General features: G+C 39.3%; 1 protein-coding gene across 5 annotated transcripts in view; it reads right to left on the bottom strand.

Annotated features, from left to right (window-relative positions):
- Positions 1-25,786, bottom strand: part of NELL1 (neural EGFL like 1) — a 275,070-nt gene that overhangs the window by 191,216 nt on the left and 58,068 nt on the right. For all 5 annotated transcript variants that reach the window (XM_058025608.1, XM_058025606.1, XM_058025607.1 and 2 more), the window contains exons 6-11: positions 19,740-19,812; positions 19,416-19,498; positions 15,798-15,932; positions 14,875-14,977; positions 11,450-11,523; positions 4,385-4,484 (exon numbers count right to left, since the gene is read on the bottom strand). In XM_058025608.1, the coding sequence (XP_057881591.1) occupies positions 4,385-4,484; positions 11,450-11,523; positions 14,875-14,977; positions 15,798-15,932; positions 19,416-19,498; positions 19,740-19,812 (568 nt within the window). The remainder of the gene's footprint in view (positions 1-4,384; positions 4,485-11,449; positions 11,524-14,874; positions 14,978-15,797; positions 15,933-19,415; positions 19,499-19,739; positions 19,813-25,786) is intronic.

Here is a 25,786-nt window from a genome sequence, read left to right as displayed (position 1 = left end):
GCTGTTCATATAAAAAACTGTAAAACCCCTGTTCTCTTGCTATTCAAGATATCCTCCATTTCACTGTTTATACTGAGAAATCTCTAAATGTGAAAACAAAAATTGTTATACTGCTTCTGTTAAAGCACCAGCAAATGTTCAAAAATCCAAGGTAGTTCCAATCTCAAAATCTTTTCTACTGTTGGGATTTAACCCCACAGTTACAACATAATTATGTAAGGTAAATCTGAGGGAGAAGTCATGGAAGAGTGTTAGAATTTGCATTACCAATTACGTCTTTCCATGATCTGAATCAGTTTTTAATGAGTCGTGCGAAGCAGCACTTTGAACAGCAGCTTTCACACCTTCAGAGACTGTGGACAGAACTCAGTTGTCTGACATAAAACAGCAAATTCATACATTCTTTCAAGCTGCTCTATGAATGCAGAGCTTATTACACAGTGCTTATCTGTGTGCAATAGAATAATGGTAACTACACAGCCTAACAAGCTTAAAAAGATTTCTTTTTTTTCAGACAGAAAGCTATTCTAAATCCTAAGTAATGCTACAACTATGTTTAGAAATAAACTAATTCATATTTATCAACTGCCATTAAATCTTAATAAATCTAAAACCTTGAAATAACTCCTACCTCACAGCAATAAATGGGAAAAATTCAATTTCTGAAGAGTCAAACCTCAGTTTCACAGCCAGGCAGGAAGAGATGAGAAACATGCACAACTGAAGAGCCTTCTCACCCTCCAAGTGAAAAACTAACAACCTTCCCAAAGCAGCACAAAGAGGGGTGGCAGAAGCCCCAGTTTTAGAATTAAATGCTGCTCCCTGCTGTAAAATGTATATTTCACCTCATCAATAAGATTCTCCCTTTCCTCCTAACGAGTATCAGCAGGCAATCTAAATCCATCAGTCCCACCATACTGCAGGACAGCAAATAATTCTTTTCTCTAGAAACAAAACTAGTGTCACTACTTCATTATTTCATCACACTCTTTCTTTTAAGAAGAGCACATCTGAAGTTGCTAAGGTTGTTAAGGCTATTTTTACATATTTAAAATTGTGAGCACAACAACATAAAAATTCTCTCATGAAGTTTTATTTGAATCACTCATGCAAAAGAGAAAAAAAATCCACTCTTTCAAAATTATACACTGTCTTTGGCAAGGAGAAAAACAGCTAAAGGGAACAATAAAACACTTTCATTACACTATTTTTTATATTAGTTCTGTCCCTGGGCTATAAAAAATGTAGCAGGCATGCTGTAAGGAAAATGAGTGATTCTCAAAAGTAGCAAAAAATGTATTTTGTGACACGATTCTTTGTGAAACTTGAAAATTAACTAAATTTTCTGTAAGCCTAAAAGACAGTTTAATAACACCACATTGTCCTGCTGGAAAGTATAAAGTGGCCACATAGTTAAAGCAGACATTTATATTACAGCACAGAGATGAAAGGAAAAACTGGATATACTCTACATGGCAGCCAAGGATAGATCCCATATACAGATGTGGGGAGGTCCATTTATGAATTCAGTACATGAAATCACACAAATAAACTGTCATTTTAAAGCAGAACTCTTCCATACTGCTCTCACCTGTATACCTCACACAACCACTTCCCTGAAATCTGGAAGTTGCCTCTTAGCAATGTGCTATTACCTTCTGCTGCACTATAAACTCATGGGGCAAGCCTGAAGAGGAGCAGGCATTATTTGCTGGCTTTATTTTCCCTACCATTTACAAACAATAATGACCATCCAGGAAGGCCACCAGCTCTGCACATAACAGTATTCAACTCTTTTCGTTGCTGACTCACAATTTCCATCTCCATAAACACCTCAGATTTATGTTTTACCCTGCAGAAGCTATGGCACTCATCTGTTATTGTGGGAAGTACTTCAGAGGGTACAGTCTCATACCACAGCATCATGAAGATTCTGTATTTCTGTGCTTTTCTTTCCTTCTGCTGATCCCCTCATATTTATCCCTTCATAACATGGAAATTCCTTTGCTGCAGCTAGAAAGGCACAAGATGGAACCCTTTCAACCTTGCCCAATTCAGCAAATATATTCTATAATTCTACAGAACATGAAATTCAGTAGAAGGCTTCTGTTTCCACAACTACAAATACTAAAAACTCACAAATTGCTACAAAGCCCAGGACCCAGCAGTCACCAACATGAACTGACAAAATTAACACAGAAATAATATTCTTCTTTAACATTGCTAGTAAACATTTGCTAAATATTCTGTTGAATAACTTAAGGCTTAGCTAAGGACTAATGTGACAAATTACCGGCATCATCATTCATACAATGTGGAATTTGCATGTGATGTGCAAATGGTCTGTGTGGCCTTCCAACAAATAATTTTGCTTATTCAGGACAGCAATTATTACAATGTCTTCCTTACTTCTTTCGCTTAGACAAAAAGAAGCTGAACACAATCTCTGAAAGAAGTCACTTCTGCAAACAAGAGAAGTTATCTATCCTTTCCCAGTAAAGGATATATTGGAACAGAACAAGATCACAAACTGTGGCCTGCTTGCTATAACAGAGAGCACCTGTTTGCTGGATAAAACCCATATCAAATATGGAATTTGTAATAAATATCCATTTTTAACAACAGCACATGATAAAATTACATACTACCACTTGGGGTTGCATGCAATTGAAGTCAAGCAGCATATATTCTATTTCAAGATATAAAAGCAACTTATGAGTGCTAAATTGAATTTATGCCTTTGTAAAGTTGACAAAATTAATCATATCTTTAAGCATCATTTTCAAAAGAATTTTAAAAAGCCATGATGAAATACAAAAAGAGGAGGTATTGTTTTAGCAGTTAGCTAAAGCAGAACTGAAGTGAAAGTTTAATGTGTCAAATTGAATGCATCATGTACCAGTATTCCTGGGAAGGGAGAATACAATTTCTTTCCTTGCTTCTAGAGACCATCACATAAATATACATATTCATCTTATATTATAAATAATGAAGCCAGTTTGGGAATGAATATCTAAAAAGAGGACCTATCACTAACAATAATATGGAAGTGAATAATTATGGAACTTTATCTTCCATCAACTTTGAAGCTTTCATATTTCTAATCCTTTTAAGTAATGAATACATTCTTTTTCAGCACTGCACTACATCAAACTGGGCCATCTGTTAAGAAGTATCATTAAGACATCCAGTCCTCTGAGGGACAGAGAAGCAACATTTACTGTTTGCTTAAATAGTTGCAGATGTTTCTAGAAACCGCTAAACTAATTAATGTGTATATTCTCAGACCATGATCCAAGAGAGAGTCTCAAGCATGCTGGTCCCTGCAACCGCATGCATGTGTTTTTAAGTTCAAGGCCTCAGTAAATATTTAACCATGTATATTTACTAATTAATATTTATTGGCAGAGGGGGAGGTTCAGAGCCCCCTCGTCGCCATCTGCAATGGCACTGCAGGAATTTATCCACAGGCAAGACAAATATTGCAGCAGACCTCAATAACCATCTAAGCCTGCACGTGTCTCATGCTCATTTGGCACCTCCTGCTTGAATTTCTGAGGTGCATCACTGAAGGCTGAATGTGAGTCCTGAGAGACCAGGCTCCCCTTGAGCCCATCTGAGACTCAGCACCAAGGGAGAGATGAGGAACAGAGATACAATACCCAGGGAATGATTATTCACCCAGCAATGCACTGATTAGAACACATTTTTTTAAAAAAAACTTGCTCAAGCCTTAACCTTGTGATACCTGCATGTTCCTCATTTAAGGGGATTTCCTCAATTAAGGTTTTAGTTATTGCCTGTTCAGTCTGCTCCAGCCTACAACCAGGACTCACGTGGCTGAAAGGAAGAGGAACCTGCGTCTCAATATCCTCTGGAAGGAGGAAAAATGAGGTTCTGGGCTCTAGCACTCATTTTTTCATTTTTGTTTTGCATTGGTACTATTTCATTGTCCAGCTTAATTCATAAATTAGTCCTGAGAGTGCTCAGATCTAAATCAACCTCCTTATATCCATCCAACTAGAATCTTAATGCTATTTTTGAGATTTTAAAATAAAGACCTTGAAAAAACACTTTCAAACGCCTGCAGTTGCAGGTATAAGGAACAAAATATATTTCTTTTTCAAATACAACATCCTTTTAATAAGATGTTTTAGGAGATAATGGTTCCTTTCTCCTCCACCTCTTCCTTTTCTCCCTCCTCCTGCCAAACTCAGTTCAATTACAGCTTTGTATCTGCTAAGTCTTCTAACCAAAGGAGTATCACAGAGTGGTTTTAGAATCATGCTTATAGAGGTACTTAATATCTTACTAAAAAGGAATTGCTTTTTTCAATGTATTTCCTGTTGAATCAACAACTTGTATTCCTTCCAGGCTGGCTTACCTCTACAAACACTGCAGCACTGGTTCTCTGGAAGAACATGATCCTTTTCTGAGCAGTTCAGTGGTGGACAAGTCTCTGTTACTTTGACTAAAACTCCATTCTGAAAATAAACAACATTTTTTTTAAAAATTACATTAGTGAAAATACATGCAGTGGCAAGGATCACATACTTTTCCATCCACAGCACTAGTAATCTCCTGTAACAACACTGGTAAATTAGCAAGAAGCAAGTTAAGTTCAGTTGTTCCACCATAACATCAAATCTGCAGTAATCTACTGTGCATTTATCTGCATTAAAAAAAAAAAAAAAAAATTAAAAGGCAAGGCATTTCACCTCAAAATTCTATGCTAGTTTTACCAAATATGTAGTCTCATATTTGGTAAAAGCCTCGTTTGGTAAAAGCCTCATTTGGTAAAAGCCTCAATATGTAGTCTCATATTTGGTACAAGTCTCATTTTACCAACATGTAGTTATCTTCTTTTCAAGTATTCGAAGGAATTTAGGAATTTCAATCCAGCTTAAATATAGTCTTCCTGCTTTCTGCAAATCTGAGCTTTATTCCTGCTATTTCCCAGTCCACACACTTCATTGATAAGTTATTCAACTCCAATTTACACAGCAAGACCAGTATTTTCAAGTGTTGTGTTGTTCTGTCGTGTCCAAGAGTCTGTTCTTTAGAATTACTGATCACCTAATTTCCAAAGTTAGATCCTTCAGAGAAGAAAGCTCACCTTGAGCAAGCCCCACAGAAACTGCTGTGGAAAAATCAAGCTAAAGACATTGCTATGATTTTGATTTCTAGATTTAGAATAAGACTATGATAGGAGGTCTAGATGCTGGTAGAAGTTTTCTGTAACCACAGACATAGAGCCTTCATGGGGATATTTTTCCACCAAATTTTACTCCATGTTCTCTCATCCAGCAGATCAGCCTCACTTTGTCTCCAGACCAAACAGCTCTACAGCACTTAGTTCCCTGTTTCTTAACATCTTGTCCCAAAATAGCCTCCTCTTTTGCCTTATCCACCCCTCCAGTCTCCTCCATACCATAATTTACTTGTTCAGCACCCCTTCTGCAGCTATGCCAGCACTGAAAACTAGCAAGTGGAGCAAAAATTAACAACTGGGATTTCTGCTCAGTAGGAACTACAGTAACTACCCCACACGACTGTCCACACCTGAGTAATCTCATTTTCCAAGCTATGAAACTCCACTAAGAAAGCAGACAGCCTGCTATGTTGTCAAAACCCCTTTTAACATCAGTCTAGAACACTTTTCATGGCATCTGATGTCAGAACAAAAAGGTGGAATAAGAATTTCTGCCTTCCTCAAATGAAGAAATTTCACTTTCCAGCTATCATGAGTGCAGAGATAAGTTTACAAATACAATCCAAACATATCTAGGGCTGGGAAAGCAGAGAAAAACCAATACCAAAAATAGACTAAAACTCATTAAAGCGATCATTCTCATAATCTGAAGGACCAGATGTGGTGTTTGTGAGGGTCCCCAGGATGAGGTGAGAATCTGACTCCATGTTCTCAAAAGGCTGATTTATTATTTTATTATATGACATTATATTAAAAGAATGCTATACTAAAACTATACTAAAGAAAGAGAAAGGATACATCAGAAGTTTAACAAGAATGATAATGAAAACTCATGACTGAGTCAGAGTCTGACACAGCTGGACTGGGATTGGTCATTGAGTTAAAACAATTCACATGAAACCAATCAAACATTCACCTGTTGGTAAGCAATGTCCAGACCACATTCCAAAGCAATTAGATAATTATTTACATTCTGTTTCTGAGGCTTCTCAGCTTCCCAAGAGAAGAAATCCTGGCGAAGGGAATTTTCAGAAAATATCACGGTGACAACCAGATACATGACTTTGAAGAAAGGATATTGAAATTACCTGAGTGCACCCTGCATGAAGAAACACCCAGTGCAGAAGCTTGCCCTCACAGCTACACAACACTGTGCACAGCACACTGCAGCACAGGCTCACACAGGTAAAAACCTCTGCTGGTCACCAGCCCTGCCACCTCACCTCACCAACTCAGCTCTGCCCCTGTAGGCTCCAGAAGGAGATCTCACCTACACACTCAGGAAGTGCCTGCTGAGTCCACAAGGCACAGATGATGTGCCCGAGGTGCCCAGCAGCTTGCAGAACCTCCAGCTGGGGAGTGCAGCTGAGCCAGGGAATGCAAATCTGTAATTCTGGAACCGCCGCCCGTCACTGCCCTGACACTGCAATCTCCAGGCTAAGCAGGGCCATTGCCTTCACTGGCAAGCTGCACCAGTTGCTGTCATGAATAATGCTAAAAAAAACCCCACAGGCATCTGCTTTTCTTATTTTTGTGAGAGAAAGCAGCTACAGAGGGCACACATCATCAGAGCAAGAGCAGTGGAGTTAATGGAGGCATTCGGTCTCCTCCTGATCTCAGTTCCACAGGGGAGAGGCAGGAATCCCCCACGGCTGTCTGTGCAACTGCAGGATCAAAGGTGATAAAAGAACCAGACAAGGAGCCATCACTTACCATCCCGTTATCAAACAAGCAGCTAGAACAGCTCTGCCTGTAACTCATTGCCTATTTAAGCTCAGACAGGACAATTACGGCAGAAAGAGTAAAGTATGTCAGCGCACCACAAAAAGTGTTGACTGACAATAAATCTGGCCAGAGAAATATGGCAAGAAACGGTATGAAAGTCAAATGAGTGTCAGGATGAGTCAAAAAGCTAAAGACAAATTTATTCCAAGTTCACTGCTTCTTCAGTGACTCACAAGGAGATTAAAAAACACAAATTGAGAATTCCATTAATTTAACGACAGTAAGATTTTATTTCCTTAAGTCTTCTATTTTCTGCAGAATTTGCATCTTGGGAAAACAAATGAAACTTATTTGTAATTAAGTTTTAAAACAATTAAAACATTTCCATGTTGAGTATTCCTTGGGTTAAAATTAATTTGTTATAAACTAGTACAGATCCAATTATAAGAATTATCATCATCAGATTTCAGATTTTATCCACTGAGATAAGTAAGAAGAGTTCACACTTTAGAATTACTGCTTCGGGCAGCCTTAGAAAAATTATTCCTTTTTATATTCAATTCACATATGTAGTAGTCATAGAATGTGAATAGAAATAGATGCCAAAAAGACTTTTTTTTCTGGAATATATTTATCAAGCCTCAGTTGTAACATACAATCCACAAAGAATGAGATCTGGAGTCAAAAATTTACAACAAGATAATTAAATTTCTTGTAATTACCAAGGTAAGTACATACAAAAAAGGATTGGATGTAAGCCTAATCAGTGACATGCAGTGAAAATCTGAACAATAAACAGCACATCTCACATGATCGATTTCGAAAATTATTTGCAAGATTTCAGATAAGGCTATTTTGGTGGGGTTTTTTTCCTGTCTGAATTTATCTCTGCCCTGGTTCCAGACAAGACAGGGTTGATCTCTGCAGCAGCCAGGAGGGGCATGGCCAGGACAGGAGGCTGTCCTACAGCACCTCACTCTGCGGTGAGGCTGCTGGGGCCCAGAGGGAGCACCTGGGTCTTGTTGTTCCCTGTGAAATGATCACCTCTTCCCCGTACCCCTTGTCATTACTATTATTGCTGTTACTGTTTATTTTCTTATGTCCTTGCTGATTCCAATAAACTGTTCTTACCTCAACCCATGATCTTTACCTTTTGTACCTCCAGTTCTCTCCATCCCACCCAGGGAAGTGAGAGATGTGGTTTCAGGGAGAGCACCACATGCAGCAGTATCACTCCTAAGCCCAACGAGCGGGTATTGATCACTCTCTTAGGGCACAGCTTCAAACAGCAGCCTCAGCTGTCACCCTGAAGAAGTACATCAGTGTTGCAGACATCTTTTATGGAAAAACCTTTCCTTAGGATTTTTCCTCCTGAGAAGCTGAGAGGCCTCAGGAACAAAATGCAAACATTGATTATCAGCTGCTGTGGAATGCAACAGGTGCATCTGGGATTGGTCTCATGTGGCTGTTGCTAATTAATGGCCAGTCACAGTCAGCTGGCACGGACAGAGAGCTGAGCCACAAACCTTTGGTATCATTCTTTCTTTTTCTATTCTTAGCCAGCCTTCTGATGAAATCCTTTATTCTATTCTTTTAGATTAGTTTTAATGTAATATATATCATAAAATAATAAATCAGCCTTCTGAAACATGGAGTCAGGTCTTCGTCTCTTCCCTCATCCAAGAACCCCTGTAAACACTGTCACACATCGTTCCTTATCTTTACAAAAATCTTTTTAGTCGATCTTCCTGAAAGCTGTGGGCCCTGTCCATCTTGTATGGCACTCTGTGACTGCCTGCTCCCAGCATTAATGAAGAGGCATTTATTTTTGTACCCTTTGCTGTCAAGCATGTCATCTTGTTTATGAACAACCATCATGTCATTCACAGGCAGCTGATCAACTGCAAATTCTCACTCCAAAAAAAGTTATAAAAATCTTCCCATTGACATTCAATCGCCCACATCACCATAGGGGTGAAACCCAAATAAAAAGCCCTAAACAAACCAACAAACAAAAAATCAAACACTTATTGAATGCAGAAAGGTGCAGTTATCAAAAGCTCATACACACTTGCATTTTCTGGCCTTCTCACCACAAGAGAGGGATGGAAAAGCTGGGAGAGATCAGCCATGGACCATGAGGATAAATAATAGACTGGAGCTTCTCACAGGAGGAAAGGCTGGAGAGGAGAAGCTCAGAGGGATCCTGCAGACACATGTGAGTACCCAAGGGTGCCAAGAGGAGGGAGCCAGGCTCCTCTGAGCAGGGCCCAGTGACAGGAGCAGGCCCAGGGCACAAAGTGAAACACAGCAGGGCCCATGTGGCATCAGGAAACACTCCTGCAGCGTGGGGCTGCTGCGCAGTCTCCATCCTTGGGGACACTCAACATCTGGACGTGGTCCTGGGCAGCTGGCTCCAGGTAACCTTGCTCAAGCAAGTGAGCTGAACAAGGTGACCTCCAGAGGTCCCTTCCAGCCTGAACTGTTCCATGGTTGTTAGAAATACCTGTGTGCTCTTTTTGTCATTGTAGGCTCATCTAAAGAGTGCTTGTGGGCAGGATTCCAGCTGGGAATGGTTGTTCATTAATAACATCTGTGCTTATGGTTAAGAGGATGTGCATCATAAATATTTTTAGTCTGGATTAGTTTTGAAAAAATTAAAAAAAGGTCTCTCTGCCTGATAAAGAAAATCTTTGATCTAGCTGGATCCATCAGCAGTATTATTTTTTTTTAGATGGAAAAATCAATACAAGTTAAAAGCCTCAAGTTTGGATCAGTACCTATGCAAAGAATAAGGAATCCATCATCAAATAAAAATTGAAATGTGAAATTTCAATTTAATCTTGTTGACATTACTCCACTTACAAATATATCCTCCTTTACAGGCACAAAGATTTTTAAGTTATCTTTATCAACACTATTACATTGACAGTAGATGTGTACCCTCCACTGTATTCCTTCATGGATCAGCAGCTTTTGAAATTTGATGTCAGTGTTTCAAGTGTGGAAAATTAAACCATATTAAATTTTGTATGAGAAAATTCCCTCCTTTTCTCATACAACACCTCGTCCACAGAGGAGAGAAAACAATGACACAGCCACAGTTTGACTCATCCCCATTCATCCTTCATCCAGGGAACGTTCCCACCTGAGGCAGCAGACAAGTAGGTCAGGTTTAGGAGGTCATGCTGAAGACATACTGAATGAACCTCCTGCACAGAGACACACCAGCCCACAGAAACACATGCAAGCATCCTCTTAAAAACTCTCCCCAGGCCAGTGAGGTTTAGTATTTTGTTGAAGTACACTTGTGAACACAACTTCAGATTGTGGGGGTTTTTCTGAAGGCATGCATCAAATTATTTTTTTATGGTGTAACATTCACAGATGCCATTTTGAATATTTATCAATACTGTCAATTGAGACGCAAATACCAACTGCAATGTTATTGTAATTAAAATTGCCATATCATTTTCCTTTTAACAATAAGCAAAATACAAAAGCTGTTTTCATTATTTTACTCATTTGATGGTTGGTATTTGCTTTTAATCTTCCTGAACGTATTATCATACTCCTAATGATGAATATAACACTCTTATTTATAGCACAGAGATGTTCCACAGACACAATTCAGATTCACCCTCTCTGGTTTCACTTTAACTTGAAAATACTCCTGTTCTCATTTTATACATGTACTTCCACTCTCAAATAATCATTCTATGTCATTTTATAAATGACAGGCATCTTAGTCTGCCTTTCAAGGCAACAACCTTGCCCACCTATTTGTACAGGCAGTGCTGAGCACCCCATACAGCTCCACAGGAACAATAGCAAAGTAATTCTGCATAACAAGCTGTTTTCACAACATCTGCAACCAACTATTGTCCATTTCCATTAGTGAACAGAAAATTGCTACTCTGTACACTGAGCTCCAAGCACAACAATAACCAGATCACTGTAATCTTTTCCAATGCACACTCACCAACACCCCCCTGAACAGATCTAACGTGATCTCCATTCACCTGTGCTCTTAAATACTGACTGTCACAGCCCAAATGTCATGAATTTGCCAAAAAGAATTCAGTCCACTCCAATATTCTGTAATTTACCTCAATTACTAGAAGAGCTATATATAGTTTGAACAACAGTAGGGAAAATACAGAGTATCTCACACAATGTAACAAGAAGGTTGCTTCAGATTTTAGCAATTTGGCTGAAATAAGTAATTTGCCCAAGAGGCTGTTACTTTTTTCTATAGCTCATGAAAGCAGAGATAAGAGAAAACATTCTCCCAAATAATTTTGCCCATATTTCTCTTATCCTGCAAGGGTCATATTCTTGCCTTGTTTTCATATTTCTGGCTTTCAGTGACTTCAAGGTCACCTTTTTTGAGACAACAGATGTCACATTTGCATGAAGGAAGCCTAAAGAAATGCTCTAACTTTTCACTGTCACTTCTGAACACCACAGATACATTTAAAAACAGGAAAGGTTTATACAGCTGAAACTTACTCGACATTCCCTGCAGCTCTTGGTTAACACTCGCTGACCTTCTGCTAGCACCTTGCCTCCATAGATACACTTTGCTGTAATTCAAGAGGAGGAGGGAGATTAAAAATTCATTAAATCAGTGTTTAAGCAGCAAATAAATGCAAGGTATAACGAAGAAGTAAAACCAGTATACACACACACTGAAAAAAAAATCAATACATTAAAAATACGATTCATTTTGCTTTCATCAGAAGTCAGTATCACATATAATTACAAACAAAGTAACAAACAATAAATTCATTTTAAGAGAAAGTAGCCTCTTTGCCCAAACTAGAGAGAGGGAATAGGAGCATAAACAATATGTCCTGGACTAAATAACCTATCATTCAATAGAAAATGTTTTCACTACCAACATCATGTAGAGTAGTTACAGTATTTGTGTTACTAGAGGTCCTCATGACTCACTTCAAGAACTGGAGACATTTATTAGCATCCAGTTCATCACAAGAATAATGTAAGCACAGATTTCAATTAAGCCTTCACATTTTTTGTGGGCCCAAAGGTGAACCCTTCATCTCACTGGAGGACTGCACGAACAGACTGGATTCAGTGAATGACTACTGAATCAACAAACGGCAAAAATCTATTTCAGCAAAATATTCTTCAGGCACACGCGAAATGTGTAGGACTTTCCCAGAAAACTGAGAACTCCTACTGCAAAACTCTTGCCTGAAGCTTTGACCCTTCTGCCAAAGGTAAGTGGCTCCACAAATGATCCGACAGACTGGAACATTCCTCGCTCGCTTCATGGCAAAGTCACCTGGCTTGGGACTCCTGCCACCATGAAGAAGGCAACGGGCATCAGGGCCACAGCAGCAAACAGCTTGGTCAATTATGACCAGAATTATCACAGTCCCCATGCAACTACAGGTCTAAATTCCAATTGCAGAGAAGGACAGTAAATCCATCAATTAAAGAGAGCAGCTGGACTGTTACGATCTCACACAAATCAAGGATCCGCCATAAAAGCGCCCTGCATTACAAAGCAGATCGATGGTAAACGCTGATAAAATAACTTTCTGCTGTGCTATTTCAGCTCTTTTTGTACTTGGCCACTAGAAGTCTGACCTGTGACCCTGAAAGGAAAGCTAAAAGGTGTGAATCCTATGCTGCAACTGAACAGTGCTTTAAGGTTTTGAGAGTCAAGGCACTTGCACAGTGCAAGTGTTCAGAGCAGTCTGTTCTCAATAGACACTCTATCTAAGACTGTTCTACCTGAATTTCCCTCCTGTTTTACCTGAATTTCCCTCCTGCCCAGGCAGGGGAAGCACTCACAGGTGCAAGTGTGTCCCCCTTAGAGGTGATGCCAACAGTTCCACAGCAGCAACTGTCACAGCCAGGTTGATTCCCAAATTTTAAGCAGAAGAGACTGACAGATCAATCTTCAAGAACCTTCAGACATAAATTTGCTTCTAATGACTCTTTGTGAAAATGCTCATTGCTTAAAAAAAAGAGAACGATTTACAATTTTCATGCTAACTCAGTTTTCATCATCACTAAAGCATTTAAAAAGAGGTGTCTTCCTTTTGGCATCCTAGTTTTCTGTTTTTCAAAAGCTGCCCTAATTTTTATGCCTTACTTGTTGTGATCTCACTTCTAAAGAAAACTTCAGATGAGGAAGCTTTGTTTAAATTAGGAATCCCAGTAACTATTTTTAGGAGAATCTGAAATAGAGACATTTCCTTCTTTCTGTCTGTTTTCCTGACATGACTGCTTTTTACACAGGAAGGGACACACTGAAAAGCAAGTTAATGTACAATTCAGAAAAATTATATCTAAAATTATAGTCTTTTGCCAAATATTATTTGAAATGCTAACACAAGGTGGCAGGGATCAAAACTGAACTGCCTAAACCCCTTAACATATCAGACATTAGAGCTTTGCTCATTAACCCTTAGCTAAGATGGGAAAGTGTTCAATAACCCAGCCACTCAATAATCCCTAGAGACAGCAAATTACAACTGATGGTTCTATCAGAGCTAAATAGAAAAAGCACAGAGAAAATAACACCTGCAGTGCAGCTCTTTGGAAAACCTCTGCAATTACTACTATCTACCTCGAGGTGACCAACTGTGGTCCTAGCACATCATTTTGTCAAGGAGCTGGCATTTACAATCAATTTCAATCAACTTCCACACGTCCCTTCCCATTGACTGACACGCTGAGTTCTTGTCAGAATAACGAGTCAAGTTTGTGCCAATCACTGACAAAAGGCAAGTTTGATTGTTCATCTTCCCATTACAAATAACAGGAACAGTTCACTCATGAGGGTATACACTGAATCTACAATTTTATGCCTTACAATTTCTTTGTGTCAGATTTTGACTCTTGTGCATACATCCAGTTTCATGAAAAAAACCCCTAGACTTTCAGTGTTACAAATAAAAATATTTTGAGACAAATAATACAGGCCAGCATGACCACTTTGCCACCCAAGTACTCTGTTCATGAACATCTTTTAGGATGCAAAATATTCATGCTGACATACAGCCCAGAGAAATGAGATTACATGAGAAACAAGAGCAAGTGCAAGATCACAGCTAAAGGATATTTGTACATGGAACTAACGAACGCAATGACTGAAGAAGGGTGACAGAATGCTAAAAAAGTGTTATTATTTTCCTAATAAATCCTAAAATAATTCAACATCCTTGTCCTAATAAATTATTGAAAAGTTCATGCATGAAGTTTATTCATCTTCCAGAACAGATCAGGGGAAAGAGAATTTGTGCTTCTTAAGGTATGGCTGGCATTAGTATACAGCTAAAATTTTCATACATAAATTGCCTTTGTTCCTTGTACTACTATTAAAGTAACAAATATTGAATATTCCTTCCATGAATGTTACTTAACAGCTTTCATTCCCACTAAAAGGAACTGAAAGCTGATAATAACACCAATCACAAAATGTACTTAGCTTTTCTTTCTTCTCATTAATTTATTTGGAAATTAATTACAGCAAACTACGGCTCCACACAGGGATATTAAACCAGGGTCTGATATACTGTCATGTTTATTTTGAAGAACGGCCTTTTAACTTGAAATAAAAGACAGGCAAAAAGATAACAGCTTGGTTAGTTACTCATCACAAAAGAAAGTTCAGACCACAGGCTTGATGCTCCTCAATACATCAAGAGGAGATACCAACTGGAGCCAAGCCAGCCTTCCCAGCCCCCAACAGGATGAATATAACAATAGGTAAAAAAAGTACCTTAGAAATTGGCAATGCTTGTTCATTTCTCAGCAATTATTCATTTTCTTCCTAAATCACGTTTGCCACTATGGCTTGTGTTACCTGAACTACCAGGAGCTCTGAAAACCATCCCAAAAGGTGCCTGGGGGCAGGACAAGAAGTCAAAGCAGCCAGGTGTGTGTGCTGTACTCACCCTTGCACACCTTGCAGCACTGAGAGTCCACGTGCACGGGCAGAGCATCGGGGGGACACTCCAGAGGGGGACAGGACATCCTCCTGCACTCCACAGCTCCTCCCTGAGCAAGGGGGCAGGACAGAAATCAGCTGCATTTTATACACACCGCTGAGAACTATTCCAGTAAATGAAAACACCATTCTGGATCACAAACCTATCCTTCAGCAGCAGATTTAATCCCACCCAACTGCAAAATGAATCAAAGTGCAGCTGAAGGTGAACTGCCTTCAGTATTTTGATACGTATTACTGATTTTGCCCCCAAAACCAGAGCAAAACACATCAATTGGAAAACATAAGTCAAGAACATAAGCCCTACTTTCTGTATGCTGTTCCAATCATCTTTGGGTTTTTTAACAACCAGGCTTCTATTTTCCTGAGCAAACAAAGGCTCTCTTCAGATATTTATCAAATAATTTCAAAGATACCAGTTTTGCATACTAATCCTCCTTCCGTCCCTTGTATTTTTCAGTCTGATAAACGCTGAAGACGAATCTGCAAGTTGTTACCATGCAAGATGCAACTAAGCATCTATGAATACTATTAAGATAATGCCTCCTTTTTGAAAAAGCTACTGCAGTGAAAACAATTCCAAAGAAACACAGACAATGCCACTCCTTCACCCCAAAACCACAAAGTCCTCACAGCTATAATTAAAACAAGGAAGAAAGCATTGTCAAGGGAAGGCAGATTTTATGTATGAAGCTTACAAATAAGTAATGTCAAAATTTTATTTATTTTACCACTTCCCTCTCTATTGTCCATGCTGCCACTAGACGCATACTAAAAACACAGGAACTCTCAGAGTGAACATTATGTATTCAAAGGCCATTTTCACATTTTCATTAGATCCTATCCTTCAAACTCTCCAGAAATTCTTACTTTGCATGTGCAATTCCTGCAGTGATCATCTTCAACCCATGAGTCTTTGTCTCTGTAGATCAATCCATTTACTTGACAAGTCTTCTCACAATGACAGTCTTCCAATTGACTCAGCCTTGTTTCTGCATAATTTAACTATAAATGAAAGTAACTTGATGAGATTTCTGCAATTCAAACACATGATTTCAAAAAGCAAAAACCAGTACATTTATTTTTAGCAAAACCAACTTTGACCACAACCTTTGAAACAGTGAACCAGGAAATCAGCAGGTAAAAGCTAATCCTACTGCCCTGATTTTGATGGAGTTAGTACATGGTCATCCCACACTATGATCAATGGAGAAACCATGCTCCTGGAGCAAACCCTGAGCTTGTGGCTAGCTCTGAACACTCCTTGTTACAATAGAAATACAAGCTTAACATTGAGCAGTAAATATGTGCATTCCTTCCCTGCCTGTACAAATAACTGAAAGATGACAGGCCTCTGCTCAAAAAATTTTTTTCCAGCAAAATAAATACAAGAAATTTTTTAAAAAATCAAAACCTACAGGGAAAATTTTGTGATTCATTAAAGTATTCCTGGCTGTATAAACCCATGATAAACCAGATTGCCCAGTCCATAAATGAAATCAAGTGCTTGATTTTTCTTGATTTTAATTAAAGCCAAGTTTGAACCCTTTTGACTTTCAGCAAGGAAAGACAGTAGAAATTTCTGTGCTGGAAGTCTCCATGTAACAAACACATCTGAATACAAAGCACACCCTAGTGGAGGCTCATAATTTACCAAAAGAAGTTATATTCCACTCAAAGAAATGCAGGAGATGCCCAGACTGATTTCAGCAGATTGTTAAAGCCACGTGAATTATTTTAGCCATTATATTTAGAGGAACTAACAGTACTCTAGCCCAGTGGGGAATGCCGCAATGTAACACAACCCTTTTCTCCTGCAGCAAATTAACATTTTAGCCAGACTGTAACACCCTGACATACAGTGTGCCTCTATTTAAGGACACGAAATTAAATCAACTCAACATATCTACTGGAGACATTCCGAATTCATTCAAATTATGACAAAAATAAAATAAGCTTTAAAAGCTAGGATTTATTAGTCTTCAAAAGCAATGTCTTCACAAAGCACAGATAGGAAGAGGAGGTAAGGGTGGTTAACTTGCTACAAGTCACAAATGCTCCTTTCATAGCCCTCTGTGACAATCTGCTGGACCATTCACAGGGGCCCTGCGTCCCACCCTGAGCCCACCAAACTCAGGAGAGGATCAGCCCAAACAGGAGGGTGCGGTGCTTGTGAGGGTCCCCAGGATGGGGTGAGAGATGAGAATCTGACTCCAAGTTCTCAGAAGGCTGATATATTATATTATTAGATTAGATTACATTATATTATATATTTTATATTATGTATTATTATATTATATGTTATATTGTATATTGTGTATTATATATTATATTATATTATATTATATTATATTATATTATATTATATTATATTATATTATATTATATTTGTTATGCTATACTAAAACTATTCTAAAGGAAGAGAAAGGCTATATCAGAAAGCTTAGCAAGAATGAATAATAAAAATTCGTGACTCCTCAGAGCCTCACCACAGATGGACCATGATTGGTCATTAATTAAAAGCAATTCACATGGAACCCATCAAACATTCACCTGTTGGTAAACAATGCCCAAGCCACATTCCAAAGCAGCAAACACAGGAACACCAATCAGATAATTATTGTTTTCATTCCTCTCTGAGGTCTCTCAGCTTCCCAGGAGAAAATCCTGGGCAAAGAGGATTTTTCAGAAAATATCACTGTGACAGCAGGGAGCCTCCCTTTCTTGCTCTCATTCTGCACAACTTGCACAGCTACTAGAATTACTGGAGCCTGAAACCAGTAGTTGGATGTTTCCTTCCCAGCTCTGAGTCTCTATAATTTTAATTTCTATAAACTGCACATACACATCGATGGCAAACAACACTTGCTCCCCTGTTCAATGCTGTGATACAGCTGGAACCAAACACAGACTGTGAGAGAAGCTGAAATCTGGGTACAGTGGAGCCTAAAGGCAGCAATGAGACACCAAGACACTTTTCCAAACCATGGTGTCCATGCTGTGCATCTCCTGGAGCAGGATCAGAGGCTAGGGATGCTGTCCATGAGCAAGCCTGTTGCAGTGTGCTTTCTTTATTTGGCATTCTCTGAGCACCTGCCAGGCCACACAGCATCTCTGCAGGCAGCCCTTCAAAGCCCTGACATGCAGCATCCCCACAAAATATACCTGTGTCTACATTAGTCACTCCTGCCTGTTGTGGTTAGGACTTCAAAGGCAGATACAAACCTCCAGACCCCCTATTTTTAATTTGCATTTTTCTACCAAGTTAATTTCCTTTCCTGTAGCCTGCATTTTGCCTGGACAACAGGAAATGACTGCAACAAAACAATCAGGGGACTGCTGTTACAGAAAAGGAATTTGCAATGAAGGATTATGCCAGCACCACTTTATGAAAGTGCAGAGTCTTTGCAGTACAAATACTGTGTTATTTGCTTCCACTCATAAAGTACTAGCAAGCAAAAATATAATTAACATCAGAGAAAGCAAGTTACTCAGTACACTGCATAATTGGAACTTGCTCATACCACCAGCAGGGCTCAAAATAATTGCCTCTCTTTCATAGTACAAGCAGAAAACTGAACTAAAAGCTTCACATTTTTCATTTGGATCCAGCCTGTCCAAAGCATGTCAGCTGAGTAAGAGGACTGCCAGCATAATGCACTCACTCTCCAAAAAAACCAGTTTCCCCTTTCCTGTGGGGAAGGGAAAGAGCATTTGAAGTACCATGAAGCGTTAAAAAGAATCATTTTTTTACACAAGCAGCACTGCTATGCAAATCCTGGTTTGGAAATTCCTACAGTGACTACATTGGGAGTAAGGGCATCTACAGGTTGGTTGCATCTGCACTTAAATCTAAGCAAGGCAACATGTAAATGCTGTTTCAAGAAAGACAACATCCCTCTACCACAAACCAGATGGTTCATTCTCCTTCTAACACAGATCAGGGGTTTGGTCACCTCTAAAACACAGTTTCCTACCCCAAAACTTCAGCACAGCCTTGCTGAATGGCCTTGGTTTAACACTGAGGTTGTCTGTGTATTGTAGGAGCAGAACCTAAAGAAAACTTCCAACATTTCAAACAAACCAAAAAAAAAAATACCCAACATTATAGATTTCCATACACCCTAGTCATGATCCAAAGCTGAGGGGGAAAGAAGAAAGAAAAAACCACAAACCCAAGCACACACCACATCACCTGGAGCTGATGAAAACTGATACAAACACTGATAAAAGCCATTGATCAAAGGGGCTGTCAAGGGCAGCACAGTCAGCAGGTTCACAGGCATTTTCATTTCATTCATCATTGAGCTTAAAAAACAACCACAGAGCTATGTCCACAAGACTACTGCAGACAGCAAGAAAAAAATTGGCTCCACTATGAAAATTTAGATTCATTTTCATGGTATAAGAAATGGCATCTAGAATAAATACTTTCATCTTTGTCTTAAGGAAGGAAAGGGGCAACTTAAAAAAAGCTTAGGTACCTACTTTTGCAGTCATTTTTGCCAGGAGTTCTTGCAAATCCATGATTCCTTGCACCAGACTTAAGAAATCACTGCAGGTTGGGCATGCTCAATAGAGAAAGATTAAAAAGAAACAGAAAAGAAGGAAAGACACAATAACCCATAAATAAACAACAATCTATCACACTAGATTTATCTGAACATAAAATGCAATCTGTTTATACAGAATTCTTGCCTTCTGGAAGTCAGCACATGCGAAAATAACAAGCCTGAAAGTATTATTTTTAAAGCAGAGAAACAATCTGTATGAAAACTCTAAACTAGAGACAATAAAAAGATTGCTACTTACTGCGATTCAGATTAGGACACTGTGTTATATATCCATTAGGGATAAAGATGATTTTCACATCTTGAATAACACCCTTTGCAAAAGAAGAGAAAACTGGTAATACAGATTACAAACATTCACTTCAATCTGTACAACCTCTTTCACAAGTCATTTCTTCAGTGGATACACAAAAAAATTACCAGCTTACTCTACTTGTGAGGAAAATAACTGAAGGTGAACAAAATAGAACTCCTCCTATGTCTCTGTGTGTTTGGAATATTACAATGATAATACTGCTTTCTCTTTTGTAATCACCAAATATAAGCTGCTTAAACCCTTTAAGTGGGGTGAGCCTGCTGAAAAAAGCAGTGCAATAATATAGTGCAATAATATCCATTGCTCAAGCCGATGACACACTTTTCCAAAAGACAAAATAAAACACAGCAAAACTCTTTTTTTTTTTTTTTAACCAAGTAAGACTGTGAAATCAAACACTGAAAAGACAAGTACCTGGTGCCAGATGTAAGTTCACACTGGGTTCCATGAAGCCCCCTAGCTCTGTATCTCAACAGTGGGGTAACTGTGGCACCAGGCAGAATCAGCCCAGGCAGGCAGAGACGCCCTGGGCAGGACTGGCAGGAGGGCACTGCAGCTTCTCTGGGGCTCCTGAACCACAGCAGGACAGGGACAGCCTCTTTAGGGCTCCTGAACCACAGCAGGACAGGGGCAGCCTCTTTAGGGCTCCTGAACCACAGCAGGACAGGGGCAGCCTCTTTAGGGCTCCTGAGCCACAGCAGGACTGGGGGAGGCAGGACCTAAAGGTCCTTCCCAGGGGAAGCTGCAGATACCCAGTGCCCCTGCACACCTGGGCCCTGAAGCACCCCAGACACTTCAGACAGTGCAGAAAATGCTGAAGATTGGGTTTGTTCTCTTTAGCTCAGGATGAAACATTTGCTGCATCTGTGGCTGTGCAATGTTCCTACTTCACAGGATCCGCTACTTTAATAATGTCATGGCCACCAAGGGAGAGGAGCAAGGGAATCAAGGGGCCTCTAGTGCTGACATTTGCACTTCCCCTGACAACAATCACATGTTGTGACACAGCTCTACCTCCTCACAGACAAAAATTTCTTTACACTGAAAAGAACTTTATCATGGCAGCAGTTATTATCTAATTAAATTACTGATTTGCCAGACTGTGCTTTAATTTTCAGTTAAATTGCAATACGGTGAATTTTGCAGGGCAAGGACATCATCACTTGCTCACATGGCATCCGTATGCCACATGCACTCACATGCCACCCATAAATAGAGGCCTCAGAGAGTCCTTAAAGTCTGGCAAGGCAAGTCACATTTCCATGCTCATGTGTTCAAAGAGCAGAATGTAATCAGCAAGCACTGTTTCCTGCTTAGTGTCTCATGATCAAATATTAACTGAAAATATTAGCAGAGATAATCAGATCACCCTGTCTTTCTTGCAGCAGTATACACATTTATTAACCTTTTCACTTATGAGAATAATGAAACCATAAGTAATAAGTAATACTGTAACTGGAAATGGAACATCCTGAAAGCCATTTTGCACACTTTCTGTCAGCATTCATCAGTGAGAAATTAGAAGGTGAGGCATAAAAATACACTTCAACACTTAAGCCTCTGCAGTGAAAAGCTCAACCCAGAGTAAATGAGATTACAGAGTTTCACCACACCATATTGCCTAGCTAATGAGACACCATCCAGAAAGAAGTGGCTCTCTTCTTCAGCCTTTTTTTCTTTTTAGGTGCATCTTCAAATGTGTTTGTTGCATCAGAGTCACACTGCTCAATTGTCTTTTGGACAGATTTGCGTTTAAACATAGCCTGAAGAGGAAACACAACTATTTTATGTGTCTTAATTTCTGGCCACATGAAAGCATATTACCATGTAATAACATACGAATATGAACATAGATGACTTCCAGGTCCACAAAACATCTGAGAATGAATTATTATGATCAAACAAAGAAGTAAACTTACCAAGGGCAGAAATTTTGCTGATGTATTTTTTTTTATAGAAAAACTTCATTGTAGGCAAACACTTATTAAAGCCATAATTATTGTAACAAATATGAAAAAACTTGGGTTATTCCTGCTTCAGCATTAAGTCTGGGCTACCAAGAGCATGGATTTGTCCCTAACAGTGTGATGTCAGTGGTCAAAATCTTTCCAGTTTTTCCTTTCCCAAGCAGACACTACCTTTATGTTATCAATAAAAACATTTGGCTAACGACATCCAAAGCTTCAGCTCAGCACCAGGACTTGGTAGCTTGAAGAGCGTTCATCTGGTGCAGGCAGATTACCAGCTACACAATGTAATTCAGGTTCTGCAGCACTAAAAACCAATCCCATCCCATGAGGACATAATGCAAAAAGCCCAGTGAATTGCACTTCTCAGATATCCACCACATAGAACAGTCCACCCACATTCTGTGGAAAGGCTCATATATTCTATGAGCTCCCCACTTGTGCATTTTCATTTCCTCCATTGCCTTTCATCCTCTTTAAAACCTGTTTCTCCCACAGAGATAATATCATCTACACAGCTGTTCAAGTTGCCCTGGCCAGGGCTGGGAAGGCTCTACATGGTGGCACCAGCAGATGTGCCTGAAACCCCTGTGCCCTGGCAAAGCCATGCCAGCAGCTTTGCTATAAATTTTATATTTATATATTTTTAATATATATCTATAGTTTATAATATATATTATATATTTATACACATATATGTAATATATATTATATATTTAAATTATATATAATTATATATAATTTTATATATAATATACATATAAAATTACATATATATATAATTATACATATATTATTATATATATAATTATAGCCATATGACTACATAAATTATACACATGATACTGTGCGATAAAAACAGCAATATGCTTCTCAGGCACCTCATATACAATTCCCAGGCACAAGCAGGATCAATAGAGCCTGCTCTGGTAGTTATGAAAACTACTGTCTTGCAACATAAATCACCTTCTCACCAAGGCATTAATAAGCTCATTTTTGCACTAGCTCTTTGGAGGCACCCTTAGGAGGAAGGCTTCTCCTCAGCAATAAAACAAATTTTGCAGATAATTCTGATCCTGCCAGCAATCAGATCCATCGTAGAGAGTGTTCCATAGATATCTGGCATCAATCTTTTTCTCCCTTTGGTTGCCTTTTCTTAAGCTTCCTTACGTGATGATAATGGTTATCATCAGCCCTTAGCCCTGAAACAAATGCTGGGTTTGTTTGGCTGTCCTGGCTCTGTCCAGCACAGGGTTAATTTTTGCAGTAGCCAGGAGAGAGCATGGCTGGGACATGGGAATTATAATATATATATTATAATTTACATATAATTTATAATATGTAATATATATATATTATATATTGTAATATTATATTATATATATTATAATCTCTTATATATATATATATAAAAATTCTACAGCACTCACACCACTGCAGGAGGCAGGGGAAGGGACTCTTCCATGGAGGAGGAGTTCCTTATGGCCAAGAAAATGTGGAGGAGGGAGCCATCAGTACCATCCATTATCAGGAATGTGTAAATAATTCATTCTCCTATATCTTTTGTTAATAATGTTGTTGCTGTTACTGTTCATTTTCTTATCTCATGACTCCAGTAAATTTTTCTTATCTATACCCATCATCTTCACCTTTTATGCCGCTAATTCTGAACTCCATTCCACCCCAGTGAGAAGGGGGAAGGGAAGGAGGAGTGAGAGAGAGCAAGGTGTGATTTGAGAGAGTCTTGGTGGAGGGTACTGAATTGGGGAAGCCATTCATAAACCACAACAGCCTTAATTTTCTATAACCCCTTATTCTAACCACTTATGTCCCACCTGGATCCTCCACCTTCCACTACATAGATATATAAATACACAACCACAGGTATCATTTCCATAGTCCATGGCCCTCCCTCCATGGTGTCTGTGGAGCTCATTCAATCCATGGCTGTGGGTTCTACCCACCCTGGATGTCTCCCAGGACAGGAGGGCTGCTGTGCTGTGCTGCTGGCTGCCTGCTGCCCCAGAGCTCAGGTTGGTGTGAGTGGAGCAGCCCATCCTCGCTGGCCGTGGCAGCCATGGCACACAGGGACAGTGCCAGCAGCCAATATTATATGTACAGATCAACAGCACAGATTGTTCTCATCCAAAAATCAAATCTCCTTGTGGTACACATTGTGTTTCCCTGTCTCTCTGCCCTACCCACCAAGTGGACCCAAGTCCTTGAGCAAAAAGAATTCCTTGGAGGGGTTTGCCTTTGCTTGAGTTGCTCCAGTCTGGAGTCACCACCAGCATTCTTCCTGCAAGTACTGTCACTTTAGCAGAGTCCTGTAGTTGTTCAGGGGTGAACTCCCAAAACTCTGGAGCAGAGAATTTCTCTAAATACCAGCCCAATTTCTCCAACATTCCATGACACGCGTGATTCTTCCCCCTCAAGGCAGATCTCTGAATAACACTCCTAGAAATCTCTGTCCTGACTCTAAACACAGTACTGTAGATCATATTGAGAAAACATGGCAGACATAGCAACAAGAGCATGCTTTACTTAACATCCAAATGAAATTACAAATTCTCAAAAGCTGTTTTAACAGGCCTGAAGAAGGAAAAGGGGGTGAAAAGCTGTTGAAAACACACCTTTTGCCTCCTTGGTTATCCAGTAAGACTGGCTCAGCAATTCTTTTCTTCTATATCAAAACTTGCTTCCATCTCTATTCCTTCATCAGTCTCTACATTTAAAAATCTTCCTGCCAAGCATCCATATCTGTGAGACTTCCTTGCCAAGCTTTCATCCTTCCCAACACCCACTGCAGAAGACCCTTGTGAGGGGCACATTAGGGAACAGACACAGGGATAGGCACCACATCCCCATGAACAAGCCAACACTGTGGCCAGTGCTCCACACCTCATACCACAGATGCTTACAGCAAATAAATCATCCACCAGCTCTGACTCTTGTTATTTCCACCCCTCCTGCCACACTTTAGCCACCAGTGAGGGCTGTCCTGGTTAGGGAATGGCACTGCCCAGCTCAGTGTTCCCTCTCCCAAAGCGCAGGCTGTTCCCTCTCCATCCCCCTTCCCGCTGTGGCAGTATAGAGTTGAGAATTGGAGGCACAAAAGGTGAAGATCACAGGTACAGATAGGCACAATTTACTGGAAAGAGTGGTGAGGTAAGAAAATGAACAGTATCAAGATCAATAGCAAAAGGTACCAAAAACAATTATTCACGCAACAAGCTTGCTTTTCCTTGCACACATTTTCATGGCTCCAGCACACATACAAAAATGCTAATTCTTTTTTAATGCTCTTATTTCCCTGCAGATCTCTGTTTACATTAAGGAAAATATATCTACTTTTTTATATGCTAAAACAGTGAAACAAATTGCTCTGAAAAAGAAAGGGAAATCCTGCTGAGCATATAAATATATGGAAAGAGATGTGTACTCTTTACAAACTGGCAAAATCCCAAGTTTTGCAACAAGAAACGCAAAAAAGTAAGATTTCTAGAACTCTCAAGCAGGATAAAAAAACACAACCAATTATATTTCTGCCCTGAAGAAAGTTAGTAAAATATTAAAGCACACATAAAGCAAAGTAAGGTACTTGTCTGCTTTCATTATGATCAATAAAAATGGTCAGCTCATTAGCATATCATTAGCTACCCTGCTGTTTCCAAAGTGTTAAGACGTAGAAATATTAATTTACAAACATATAATATCCCAGAGTTCTGAGGCTCTGACTGCCTGCATAAAATAAGAATTTAAGATGGGGACTCCAATATACCTTCCTCCTTTTCCTATGTAGCTATAAACATATGTTTACCATCTGTGGAATAGTGGCAAGCAGCTGAGGTAAAAAACCAACAGCTGTAGGATAAAATAATACTATCAATTTCACTTCACACTGACAGCTCAGCTGCTGGAGAATGAAATGCACTGTAGGTTCAGAGCAACCCTCAGACTAACATTTAAGTCAAATGTTGGCTTTTACCTCTGTTTCACAATTAA

Source organism: Melospiza georgiana, chromosome 6 (assembly GCF_028018845.1).
Source record: "Melospiza georgiana isolate bMelGeo1 chromosome 6, bMelGeo1.pri, whole genome shotgun sequence".
Classification (NCBI taxonomy): Eukaryota; Metazoa; Chordata; class Aves; order Passeriformes; family Passerellidae; genus Melospiza; species Melospiza georgiana.
This window is presented reverse-complemented; position numbering and strand designations above follow the sequence as displayed.